Below are 12,657 nucleotides of genomic sequence, written 5' to 3'. Positions count from 1 at the left end.
TTTATGTACACCGAGAGCATCTGCACCAAAGACAAATTCCTTGTGTGTCCAATCACACTTGGCCAATAAAATTCTATTCTATTCTATTCTATTCTATTCAACTGCCAGAATTCCCCAGCCAGCAAACCTGTCCCTTTCTTACCCGGTTCAGATGGAAACTCATATTTGGGCCTCCGGCTCTTTCAATCACTGTCAAAAGGCTTTCGATGGTTTCGTAGTTGTAAGGATCCACCTGTTTCCCCAATCAAAAGCAAAGGAGAACGATCAATAATTTTGCAATTATGGAGCCTCTTTCAAGCAGCTCCTCCCTTAACTGCGGGTTAGGGGATTCTCTCTCCCACCCACATCCTCAAACTCAAATATGTCCCGCCTTAAGCATAAAACCTATCAGGAAAGACTTCATGAACTATATATGTATAGTCTGGAGCAGTGTTTCCCAACCTTGGCAACTTGAAGATATCTGGACTTCAACTCCCAACATTCACTGGCTGGGGAATTCTGGGAGTTGAAGTCCAAATATCTTCAAGTTGCCAAGGTTGAGAAACACTGGTCTGGAGGACAGAAGGAAAAGGGAGGACACGATCGAGACATTTAAATACACGAAAGGGTTAAATAAGGTCCAGGAGGGAAGTGTTTTTAATAGGAAAGTGAACACAAGAACAAGGGGGCACAATCTGAGTTTAGTTAGGGGAAAGATCAGAAGCCACACAAGAAGAAAATATTATTTGACTGAAAGAGGAATAGATGCTTGGAACAAACTTCCAGCAGACGTGGTTGGTCAATCCACAGGAACTGAATTGAAACCTGCCTGGGATAAACATAGATCCATTGTAAGATGAAATACAGGAAATAGTATAAGGGCAGACAAGATGGACCATGAGGTCTTTTTCTGCCGTCAGTCTTCTATGTTTCTATTAATGAGGAAGGAAGGCAGGAAGGAAACAAGGAAGGAAGGAAAGAAAGAAAAGGAAGGAAGGAAGGAAAGAAAGAGAAAAAGGGGAGGAGGGAGGGTGGGAAGGAAGAAGAAACAGGGAAGGAGAGAGGGAGGAAAGGAAGGAAGAAAGGAAGGAGAAAAAGGGAAGGAGAGAGGGAGGGAGGAAAGAAAAGGAAGGCAGGCAGGCAGGAAGGAAGGAAGGAAGGAAAGAAAAGGAAGGAAGGAAGGAAAGAAAAGGAAGGAAGGAAGGAAAGAAAAGGAAGGAAGGAAGGAAGGAAGGATGGATCCACAGGAACTGAATGTAAACATGCCTGGGATAAACATATATCCATCCTGAGATAAAATACAGGAAATAGTATAAGGGCAGACTAGATGGATCATGAGGTCTTTTTCTGCTGTCAATCTTCTATGTTTCCCCACTTTGGCCTTTATCCCTTTTTGTATTAATGGGCTTTGAATAACTACGATTGGGAAATTTTCAACCCTGGCTTAAATCAAACCAGCATTGCTTTTTCCTTGCAGAACAGCGTTACATTACTTTTTGGAGCATTGTGGTGAGACTGGTCACCAAGACTGTGGTGCTGCTAAGCAGTGGGATGGCCTCCATCGCTCTGGCCATGGCCAAGAGGTGAGGCTCCTCCTGGGTCCCCGGGCCCAATTCTCCTCCATCCTGGCTGGCATCCTGGAACTGGGTTTCGATGTAGGCCTGCAGGGCAGCGTTCGTATCCAGCTGGAAGGTTCTGAAAAGCAGAAGAGGAGAGAAGGGAGGAAGGACTTGGAAGGAAGGGAAGGGAAGGGAATGGAAGAAGGGTGGGAGGAAAGGAAGAAAAGAAAGAAAGAGGGGGAGGGAGGGAGGAAGGAAGGGGAAGGAGAGAGAGAATGAAGAAAGGAAGGAAGGTACGTGGGAATCAGGGAGGGAGGAAAGGAAGGAAGGAAGGAAGGAAGGAAGGAAAGAGATGGGAATCAGGGAGGGAGGAAAGGAAGGAAGGAAAGAGATGGGAATCGGGGAGGGAGGAAAGGAAGGAAAGAAGGAAAGAGATGGGAATGAGGGAGGGAGGAAAGGAAGGAAGGAAAGAAGGAAGGAAAGAGATGGGAATCAGGGAGGGAGGAAAGGAACGAGGGAGGGAGATGGGAATCAGAGGGAGGGAGGGAGGGAGGGAGGGAGGGAAGAAAGGAAGGAAGATAGATGGGAATTGGAGGGAGGGAGGGAAGGAAGAAAATGAAGGAAAGGGAAGGAGGGAAGAAGGAAGGAAGGAAGGAAGATGAGAATCAGCAAGGGAGGAAAGGAAAGGAGATGGGAATCGGAGGGAGGGAGGGAAGAAGAGAGGGGAGGAAGGAAGGAATGGCCAAATCCCCCGAATCAAATCAAATATTTGGTGAAATGAGATAATTTCTGTACGTGTAATTCGAGATTTTTCATGATTTTTCCGAATCCGGTTGAATCTTCTCCTCTTCAGCATAGAGAACAAAAGGGGCCCCCCGCCCCCCCGTGGCTTCCTTACCTGCAGAATTTCAGGATGAGGCTGGTGTCTGCATTGGGGTGTTGAACCAGGGTCCTCAGAAGCTCCTTCTTCCTTACCGAGGGCATCCTGAAGACATTCTGGAAAGAGATCTTCCCCACAAAACACCCGTGTCAGCATCCAGGTTACCAAAATAAAACATTTGCCTTTGAAGGACTCTAGTTTTCTCACTTATAAATTCCAGGTCTCCAATTCCTGGTGGAAGGAGTCACCTGTGACCCCAAGTTCACCTTCGCCTGCCCGCTTTCTTTGGGGCAACCAAAACCACAGATGGAGGCAGCACCACCACCACCAGCCCCGACCACCGAGTTCGGGTTTTTAGCGCCCGATGAAGACGCAGATAAAGATAAATTTCTGCAACACCCAGGGCGGAGGAACAGAAGGGGCTAGAAATAAAAGCGTAATCTTTTATCCCAAAGCTGAATAGAGTTAGAGGGCAACAGGGCAGGCGACTGCATCTGACTGCTAGCTGTTCAAATCTCACCACCGACTCAACCTTCCGTCCTTCCAAGGGGGGTCAAATGAGGACCCAGATTGTTGGGGGCAAGAGGCTGATTGTGTGAGCCGCTTAGAGCGGGCTGGAAAAGCACTAGGAAGCGGTAGATAAGTCTAAATGCTGTTGCAAGGAAGGAAGGAAGGAAGGGAAGAAAGACAGAGAGAAGGAGAAGAAAAGAAGGAAGGAAGGACAGACAAAGAGACAGACACAGAGAAGGAGAAGGAAAGAAGGAAGGAAGAAAGGAAGGAAAGACAAAGAGACAGAGAGAAGGATAAGGAAGGACAAAGAAACAGAAACAGAAAAGAAGGAAGAAAGGAAGGAAGGAAAGAAGGAAGGAAGGAAGGAAGGAAGGAAAGAAAGAAGGAAGGACAAGAGACAGAGAGAAGGATAAGGAAGGACAAAGAAACAGACACAGAAAAGAAGGAAAGAAGGAAGGAAGGATGGAAGGAAGGAAAGAAGGAAGGAAGGAAAGAAGGAAGGAAGGACAAGAGACAGAAGGATAAGGAAGGACAAAGAAACAGACACAGAAAAGAAGGAAAGAAGGAAGGAAGGATGGAAGGATGGAAGGAAGGAAGGAAAGAAGGAAAGAAGGAAGGACAAGAGACAGAAGGATAAGGAAGGACAAAGAAACAGACACAGAAAAGAAGGAAAGAAGGAAGGAAGGAAGGAAGGGAGCCAGGGTGGTGCAGTAGTTAAGAGTGCAGCACTGCAGGCTGCGTCAGCTAACTGCCAGCTGTAGTTCAACAGTTCAAATCCCACCAGCGGCTCCAGGTTGACTCAGCCTTCCACCCTCCAAAGTGGGTCAAATGAGGACCCAGATTGTTGGGGGGCAAGAGGCAGATTCTGTAAACCACTTAGAGGGGGCTGTAAAAGCACCGTGAAGCGGTCGATAAGTCTAAATGCTATTGCTAGTATCTGGGCCAAAGGACTCACCCCAAGCTTTCTGAGCGTGATGCCCCATTCGGCGTCCGTGACCAAGTCCTCGAAATCTGCTTTCTCCTTGGGGTCTTCATAGTGAACAGCTAGCCAGGTCCCCACAATAGCCACAGCCTGCGGGGGAGGGGGAGAAACAGGACAGGTGGGCTGAGAAGGGTCGTCCCCCCCCCCCCAGGTCTGAAGTCCTGCCTGGTCCATCTTTTTCCAAAAACAGTTCACGGCTTATGTTGTGGTTAGCTCTGGCCCAGCTCCTGCCCCAAGGACTGTGGATGTGGGGGAGACATCCACATGCTGCAGGCCTGTTTTGCCCCCAGTGGAATCTGCTGATGAAGGCTCCTCTGACCAAGAAGACAGGAGTGACAGGGAGGAGGAGAGTGGGGCAGACAGCTCAGAAGGAGATCAATTCTCTAGCTCCTCCTTGGATTCGGAACAAGAGTTAATGATACAGCCACGCATGCGGAGAGCAATGCATAGGCAGCAACAACTGAGAGATTATTATCAAAGAAAATGAGGCCACCTGGGGTTGGGTGGGGCTGTGGTCATTAGTGAGGCTGCTATAAAGAGCAGCCTGTGGGTTTGGCCATTGTGGAGGATTATCTGATCCTTGTGTTTCGTGACTACTTTACTGACTTTGACCTTTTGTGTGCTGATTTTCCCCCGCTTTGAAACTAAACCAGAGCCAAGTGTGTTTCACTTTGTGAAAGAAGAAGGACTGTGAATTGCCTCACAGCTGCAAGCTAAGTATCACAGAACTGATAAGGGACTTGTACCAATTACCAGTTTGTTTGGAGACGAGGGCTCTTGGCTATACCAAAAGAGGGCTTAGGTTAAGGGAATTTTCATTATAAAGAACATTATTTTGAATTTTCAAACGTGTGTGTGTGTCTGAAATTTGTACCTGTGTATTTTTGGGAGGATTCTACCAGAGAGCCCGACAGAACAGCTTACCAGGATCTTTTTGTAGTTTTGTGACGTTTGGTTGACGATGTCCCAGAGCTTTCCAAATGTCACAGCTCTGGGCAAGAGGCTGCAGTAGCCAAAGGCCAGTTGGTGATCCACGCAGGGACTGTTGAACACCTGTGGTGGAAAAAAAAGCCTGCATAGCTAGAGGTATAACAAGCAGGAAGAGGGAGATTGTGATCCCGCTGTATAGAGCGCTGTGAGACCCCATTTGGAATAATACTGTGTCCAGTTCTGGAGACCTCACCTACAAAAAGATATTGACAAAATTGAACGGGTCCAAAGACGGGCTACAAAAATGATGGAAGGTCTCAAGCATAACATTTATCAGGAAAGACTTCATGGACTCCATCTGGAAACTGCAGTTTAATGTTTCCAAATGTAAAATAATGCACTTGGGGAAAAGGAATCCTCAATCTGAGTATTGCATTGGCAGTTCTGTGTTAGCAAAAACTTCAGAAGAGAAGGATTTAGGGGTAGCGATTTCTGACAGTCTCAAAACGGGTGAACAGTGCGGTCAGGCGGTAGGGAAAGTGAGTAGAAGGCTTGGCTGCATAGCTAGAGGTATCACAAGCAGGAAGAGGGAGATTGTGATCCCCTTATATAGAGCGCTGGTGAGACCATATTTGGAATAATACTGTGTCCAGTTCTGGAGACCTCACCTAAAAAAAGATATTGACAAAATTGAACGGGTCGAAAGATGGGCTACAAGAATGGTGGAAGGTTTTAAGCTTAAAACTGATCAGGAAAGACTTCATGGACTCCATCTGTATAGTCTGGAGGACAGAAGGAAAAGGGGGGACATGATCAAAACATTTAAATGTGTGAAAGGGTTAAATGAGGTTCAGGAGGGAAGTGTTTTTAATAGGAAAGTGAACACAAGAACAAGGGGGCACAATCTGAGGTTAGTTGGGAGAAAGATCAGAAGCAACGTGAGAAAATATCATTTGACTGAAAGAGGAGTAGAGGCTTGGAACAAACTTCCAGCAGACATTGTTGGTCAATCCACAGGAACTGAATTGAAATATTCCCGAGATAATCATAGAAACATAGAAACATAGAAAACTGATGGCAGAAAAAGACCCCATGGTCCATCTAGTCTGCCCTTTTACTATTTCCTGTATTTTATCTTACAATGGATATATGTTTATCCCAGGCATGTTTAAATTCGGTTACTGTGGATTTACCAACCACGTCTGCTGGAAGTTTGTTCCAAGGATCTACTACTCTTTCAGTAAAAATAGATCCACCCTAAGATAAAATACAGGAAATAGTGTATGGGCAGACTAGATGGACCAAGAGGTCTTTTTCTGCCGTCAATCTTCTATGTTTCTATGAATGAGGAAGGAAAGAAAGAAGGAAGAGAAAGAAGGAAGGAAGGAAAGAAGAATCCACAGTCACTGAATTGAAACATGCCTGGGGTAAACATATATCCATCCTAAGATAAAATACAGGAAATAATGTAAGGGAAGACTAGATGGACCAGGAGGTCTTTTTCTGCCGTCAGTCTTCTATGTTTCTATGAATGAGGAAGGAAAGAAGGAAGGAAAGAAGGAAGAGAAAGAAGGAAGAGAAGGAAGGAAGGAAGGAAGAATCCACAGCCACTGAATGTAAACATGCCTGGGATAAACATAGATCCATCCTAAGATAAAATACAGGAAATAGTATAAGGGCAGACTAGATGGACCCAGAGGTCTTCTTCTGCCGTCAGTCTTCTAGGTTTCTATGAAACCATTTCCCCAAACTCACCTTGTGCAGCAGAGCCGTCACGATGCCCTGGATGTGTAAGGTTGAATTCTGCTTCACGGCCAGGAGGAACCTGCGTGCTTCGTTTAGCGTCTTCTGGTCGTGCAGCTGACGGACACAAAACGAGGAAGCGGAACCACAGCACGTTTAAAAATAATAATGACATCCTGCCGTTTTATTTCGACGTGCAAGGCGGCAAACATATCCAACACATTTTTCCGCCCATTTTGCCTGCAACAACCTCCCTGCGAGGTGGGTTGGGCTGAGAAGGAGGGACGGGCCCTAAGTCAACCAATCAGCTTTCATACGGGTCATTCTTTGTCAAGTGGACCAGGCGTCCACCTGACTGGTTTTTGCAGCCTTATTTGAAAAGAAACCATCACAAAAACAACATATATGATAGGGGGGAAAACATGATCTTTCTAATGAAATAAAAACCAAGATGATTGAAGGTGAGAAAACAGAGAGCTCCATTTCATCACTTTCAATCATCCTGATTAGAAAGAGCACGTTGGTTTTTATCGCTCTCCGTTTTCTCACCTTCAATCACCTTCATTTTTATTTCATTAGAAAGAACATGTTTATTTCCCATCATATGTGTTGTTTTTGTGATGGTTTCTTTTCAAACAAGGCTTCAATTTCACCTGGACCACTTGACAAAAAATGACCCATATATCTAAGGCGGGACTAGAACTCTCAGACTCCTGGTGACTGATTGGCTCACACTCACGCAGTCCGCTTCCATATCTAAGGCGGGACGAGAACTCCCAAACTCCTGGTGATTGGCCCAAACACACGCAGCCGGCTTCCATGCCTAAGGCGGGACTAGAACTCCCCATCTCCCGCTTTCTAGACTCAACCGCGATGCCAAAGGGGCTTCCTCACCTTTCCACTTAGAGCGACATCCATGTTGTTGGAGGTGGTGTGCTGAATGAGGGAGCTGAAAGAGTAGGAGAGGAGCCCCAAGGCCAGTTCGTACTGGCTGCCTTCCTGGAGGCTGGTAAGCAGAGCGAAGATCATGTTCTTGAACAAATGGCCGTGGTTTGTATCTACAGCAAGATGGATGGATGGATGGATGGATAGATAGATAGAGAGATAGATAGATAGGTAGGTAGGGGGAGAGAGAGAGATAGAGAGATAGATAATGTAGGTAGGTAGATAGATATTTAAGGTAGGTAGGTAGGTAGCGATAGATAGATAGATAGATAGATAGATAGATAAGGTAGGTAGGTAGGTAGGTAGATAGAGATAGATAGATAGATTAAGATAGGTAGATAATGATAGATGGGTAGATAATGATAGATAGGTAGATAGATAGATAGATAGATAAGGTAGGTAGGTAGGTAGATAGAAATAGATAGTAGATAGATAAGGTTGGTAGGTAGATAGGTAGAGATAGATAGATAGATAGATAGATAGATAAGGCAGGTAGGTAGGTAGGTAGGTAGGTCGATAGGTAGATATAGATAGATAGATAATGACAGATAGATAGATAGATGTAGGTAGGTAGGTAGGTAGATAGAGATAGATAGATAGATAGATAGATAGATAGACAGAGAGAGAGAGAGAGAGAGAGAGAGAGAGAGAGAGAGAGAGAGATGGTTGGCTAGGGAATTCTGGGAGTTGAAGTCCACATAACTATGAGACAGCTCGGTCTGCTACGTAAACCTGGAGTACCTTGTTCCAATGGACAATGCGCCAGGCTCACAGATTCCAGAGGAGGGGAAGGGTTCCATTCTGCAAGAGAAGAGAAGAGAGGAACAGAATAAATAGAATAAATAGAAAGAGAAAGAGAAAGAATAGAGAGGAGAGAAGAGAAGAGAAGAGTTGGATCTATTTTTCCCTTTTTTGAATATGTTTAATATGTTGGGAGAAGATTTTATTGTGGTTATTTTTTAACCTTTGTTGGGAGGAGGCTGAACCTACCTTTCAGAGGCACAAAGGAGGAAGCGATTTTGTAGGCGAAAGGAAGCACGGTGGGAGTGTCCAGAACGGCCCCGTCTTCAGTAAAGAAATCCTCAAACGTCCAGTCTCCATAAGGATCCTTATCGGTATCAAGAGACCTTGGCTAAAGAGAGAGAGACACCACTTGGGCTTCAAGAGGTCTCCAAGCACTTTCCTTTCTAAAATTAATTAATTTAATTTATTTATTTTTAATTATAAAGGACACAGTTGAAACCCTCTTAAGGCACAACCACCAGGGACAACGTCTTAGTAAATACAGTGGTACCTCTACCTCTACTTGCAAACTTATACAAAGAATGCAGTGGTGACTCTACCTAAGAACTCCTTTACTTACGAACTTTTCTAGACAAGAACCGGATGTTCAAGATTTTTTTGCCTCTTCCTAAGAATCATTTTCTACTTAAGAACCCCAGCCTCCGAAACTGTAACCGGAAAAGGCAGGGAGAAGCCTCCGTGGGGCCTCTCTAGGAATCTCCTGGGAGGAAACTGTAACCGGAAAAGGCAGGGAGAAGCCTCCGTGGGGCCTCTCTAGGAATCTCCTGGGAGGAAACAGGGCCAGAAAAGGCGGGGAGAAGCCTCCGTGGGGCCTCTCTAGGAATCTCCTGGGAGGAAACAGGGGCAGAAAAGGCAGGGAGAAGCCTCCGTGGGGCCTCTCTAGGAATCTCCTGGGAGGAAACTGTAACCGGAAAAGGCAGGGAGAAGCCTCCGTGGGGCCTCTCTAGGAATCTCCTGGGAGGAAACAGGGCCAGAAAAGGCGGGGAGAAGCCTCCGTGGGGCCTCTCTAGGAATCTCCTGGGAGGAAACAGGGGCAGAAAAGGCAGGGAGAAGCCTCCGTGGGGCCTCTCTAGGAATCTCCTGGGAGGAAACAGGGCCAGAAAAGGCAGGGAGAAGCCTCCGTGGGGCCTCTCTAGGAATCTCCTGGGAGGAAACTGTAACCGGAAAAGGCAGGGAGAAGCCTCCGTGGGGCCTCTCTAGGAATCTCCTGGGAGGAAACAGGGCCAGAAAAGGCGGGGAGAAGCCTCCGTGGGGCCTCTCTAGGAATCTCCTGGGAGGAAACAGGGGCAGAAAAGGCAGGGAGAAGCCTCCGTGGGGCCTCTCTAGGAATCTCCTGGGAGGAAACTGTAACCGGAAAAGGCAGGGAGAAGCCTCCGTGGGGCCTCTCTAGGAATCTCCTGGGAGGAAACAGGGCCAGAAAAGGCGGGGAGAAGCCTCCGTGGGGCCTCTCTAGGAATCTCCTGGGAGGAAACAGGGGCAGAAAAGGCAGGGAGAAGCCTCCGTGGGGCCTCTCTAGGAATCTCCTGGGAGGAAACAGGGCCAGAAAAGGCAGGGAGAAGCCTCCGTGGGGCCTCTCTAGGAATCTCCTGGGAGGAAACAGGACAGAAAAGGCAGGGAGAAGCCTCCGTGGGGCCTCTCTAGGAATCTCCTGGGAGGAAACTGTAACCGGAAAAGGCAGGGAGAAGCCTCCGTGGGGCCTCTCTAGGAATCTCCTGGGAGGAAACAGGGCCAGAAAAGGCGGGGAGAAGCCTCCGTGGGGCCTCTCTAGGAATCTCCTGGGAGGAAACAGGGCCAGAAAAGGCAGGGAGAAGCCTCCGTGGGGCCTCTCTAGGAATCTCCTGGGAGGAAACAGGGCCAGAAAAGGCAGGGAGAAGCCTCCGTGGGGCCTCTCTAGGAATCTCCTGGGAGGAAACAGGGCCAGAAAAGGCGGAGAGAAGCCTCCATGGGGCCGCTTTAGGAATCTCCTGGGGGAAAACAGGGCCAGAAAAGGCGGGGAGAAGCCTCCGTGGGGCCTCTCTAGGAATCTCCTGGGAGGAAACAGGGCCAGAAAAGGCGGAGAGAAGCCTCCATGGGGCCGCTTTAGGAATCTCCTGGGGGAAAACAGGGCCAGAAAAGGCGGGGAGAAGCCTCGGTGGGGCCTCTCTAGGAATCTCCTGGGAGGAAACTGTAACCGGAAAAGGCGGGGAGAAGCCTCCGTGGGGCCTCTCTAGGAATCTCCTGGGAGGAAACAGGGCCAGAAAAGGCGGGGAGAAGCCTCCGTGGGGCCTCTCTAGGAATCTCCTGGGAGGAAACAGGGCCAGAAAAGGCGGAGAGAAGCCTCCATGTGGCCGCTTTAGGAATCTCCTGGGGGAAAACAGGGCCAGAAAAGGCGGGGAGAAGCCTCCGTGGGGCCTCTCTAGGAATCTCCTGGGAGGAAATAGGGCCAGAAAAGGCGGAGAGAAGCCTCCATGGGGCTGCTTTAGGAATCTCCTGGGGGGAAACAGGGCAGAAAAGGCAGGGAGAAGCCTCCGTGGGGCCTCTCTAGGAATCTCCTGGGAGAAAACAGGGCCTCCACCCTCCCTGTGGTTTCCCCAATCGCACGCCTTATTTGCTTTTACATTGATTCCTATGGGGAAAATTGCTTACAACCCTTTCTACTTAAGAACCTGGTCATGGAACGGATTAAGTTCGTAAGTAGAAAGTACCGCTGTATAGTGAAACTGAACAATCACACCTTTACCTGTGGTATGAATCCAAAATCTTCCATTTGGCACTTGGCATAAATTTCACAAGCAAATGAAGTGTATTTACAAAACTCCAAGCTATCTAGGAAAAGATCTGGTGGAGAGGAGAAGAATAAATATATTTTTTAAAATGGAAGACCTTTTCTATCGTCCCCCGACAGGTTAAATTTCATCCCGGGGAAAATATAATTTTAGGAAAGGCGGCGAAGATGACCGATCGTAGGCCAGAGTTGACCACTTTAAGACTTGTGGCCTTCAACTCCAGGAAGCTATGCTGGGCTGGAGAATTCGGGGAGTTGAAGTCCACAAAGACTTAAAGTTGCCAAGTTTGGGGACCCCAGTCATATGCGATCACATCTCTCGGATTCGAACTTCCCGCAAGTTTTATTTCTGTACAAATAAAGTATTTTTAAAGCCCTAACCAGGGGATAGAAACCTAGAAGATTGACAGCAGAAAAAGGCCTGCTGGTCCATCTAGTCTGCCCTTAGACTATTTCCTGTATTTTATCTTAGGATGGATCTATGTTTATCCCAGGCATGTTTCAATTCAGTTACTGTGGATTGACCAACCACGTCTGCTGGAAGTTTGTTCCAAGGATCTACTACTCTTTCAGTAAAATAATATTTTCTCATGTTGCCTTTGATCTTTCCCCCAACTAACTTCAGATTGTGCCCCCTTGTTCTTGTGTTCACTTTCCTATTAAAAACACTTCCCTCCTGAACCTTATTTAACCCTTTAACATATTTAAATGTTTCGATCATGTCCCCCCTTTCCCTTCTGTCCTCCAGACTATACAGATGGAGTCCATGAAGTCTTTCCTGATACGTTTTATGCTTAAGACCTTCCACCATTCTTGTAGCCCGTCTTTGGACCCCTTCAATTTTGTCAATATCTTTTTGTAGGTGAGGTCTCCAGAACTGAACACAGTATTCCAAATGGGGTCTCACCAGCGCTCTATATAGCGGGATCACAATCTCCCTCTTCCTGCTTGTGATAACTCTAGCTATGCAGCCAAGCATCCTACTTATTATTATTATTATTATTGTTATTTATTGGATTTGTATGGCACCCCTCTCCGCAGACTCTCTTTTCCTACCGCCCGACCGCACTGTTCACCCATTTCACAACCCCTCAATCCTTCTCTTCTGAAGTTTTTGCTAACACAGAATTGCCATTCCAATAAAATAAGGGGATAAAATAATGTGACGCTGACCAGACTAAGGACGCTAGCCAGATGAATACCTGGAAACCAGATTCTTTCCCTTATTTTCCTCCCCCCAAAAACTAAGGTGCGTCTTATACTCTGAAAAATACGGTAAACCTGAGAATCACGACGTAGTTATTTAGAGAAGTCCACAAGCGAAAGTATTTCTAACCGCTTACCTGGACCGCAGAGAGTAGCTGCTTGATAAGCCATTCGGCAGATGGTATCTGGGAGACCTTGTCCATCTGGCAACACCGTGGGACTATTGGAGCTCAATATATGACAAAGCTTTTGAGACACCAGGAACAGCAGCCTTCCCGCCTCTTCGTTATGGTGGGATTCATAAAAGTAACTTAAACGGATGAAGGGAAAAATAAAAGGAGGAATTGAGCACCAG

The 12,657-nt window shown here is 47.0% G+C and overlaps 1 protein-coding gene across 1 annotated transcript in view; it reads right to left on the bottom strand.

Moving 5' to 3' along the window:
- KNTC1 (kinetochore associated 1) overlaps window positions 1-12,657 on the bottom strand; it is a 105,468-nt gene that overhangs the window by 41,549 nt on the left and 51,262 nt on the right. The window contains 11 exon segments of the mRNA XM_070763296.1: window positions 143-232; window positions 1,473-1,674; window positions 2,437-2,546; window positions 3,884-4,000; window positions 4,835-4,963; window positions 6,596-6,700; window positions 7,478-7,641; window positions 8,270-8,329; window positions 8,519-8,660; window positions 11,052-11,149; window positions 12,440-12,612. Coding sequence (XP_070619397.1) covers window positions 143-232; window positions 1,473-1,674; window positions 2,437-2,546; window positions 3,884-4,000; window positions 4,835-4,963; window positions 6,596-6,700; window positions 7,478-7,641; window positions 8,270-8,329; window positions 8,519-8,660; window positions 11,052-11,149; window positions 12,440-12,612 — 1,390 coding nt within the window.

The sequence above is a fragment of the Erythrolamprus reginae genome, chromosome 10 (genome assembly GCF_031021105.1).
Source record: "Erythrolamprus reginae isolate rEryReg1 chromosome 10, rEryReg1.hap1, whole genome shotgun sequence".
Taxonomy (NCBI): Eukaryota; Metazoa; Chordata; class Lepidosauria; order Squamata; family Dipsadidae; genus Erythrolamprus; species Erythrolamprus reginae.
Note: the sequence above shows the minus strand (reverse complement) of the source record. Positions and strands in the feature narration are given on the sequence as shown.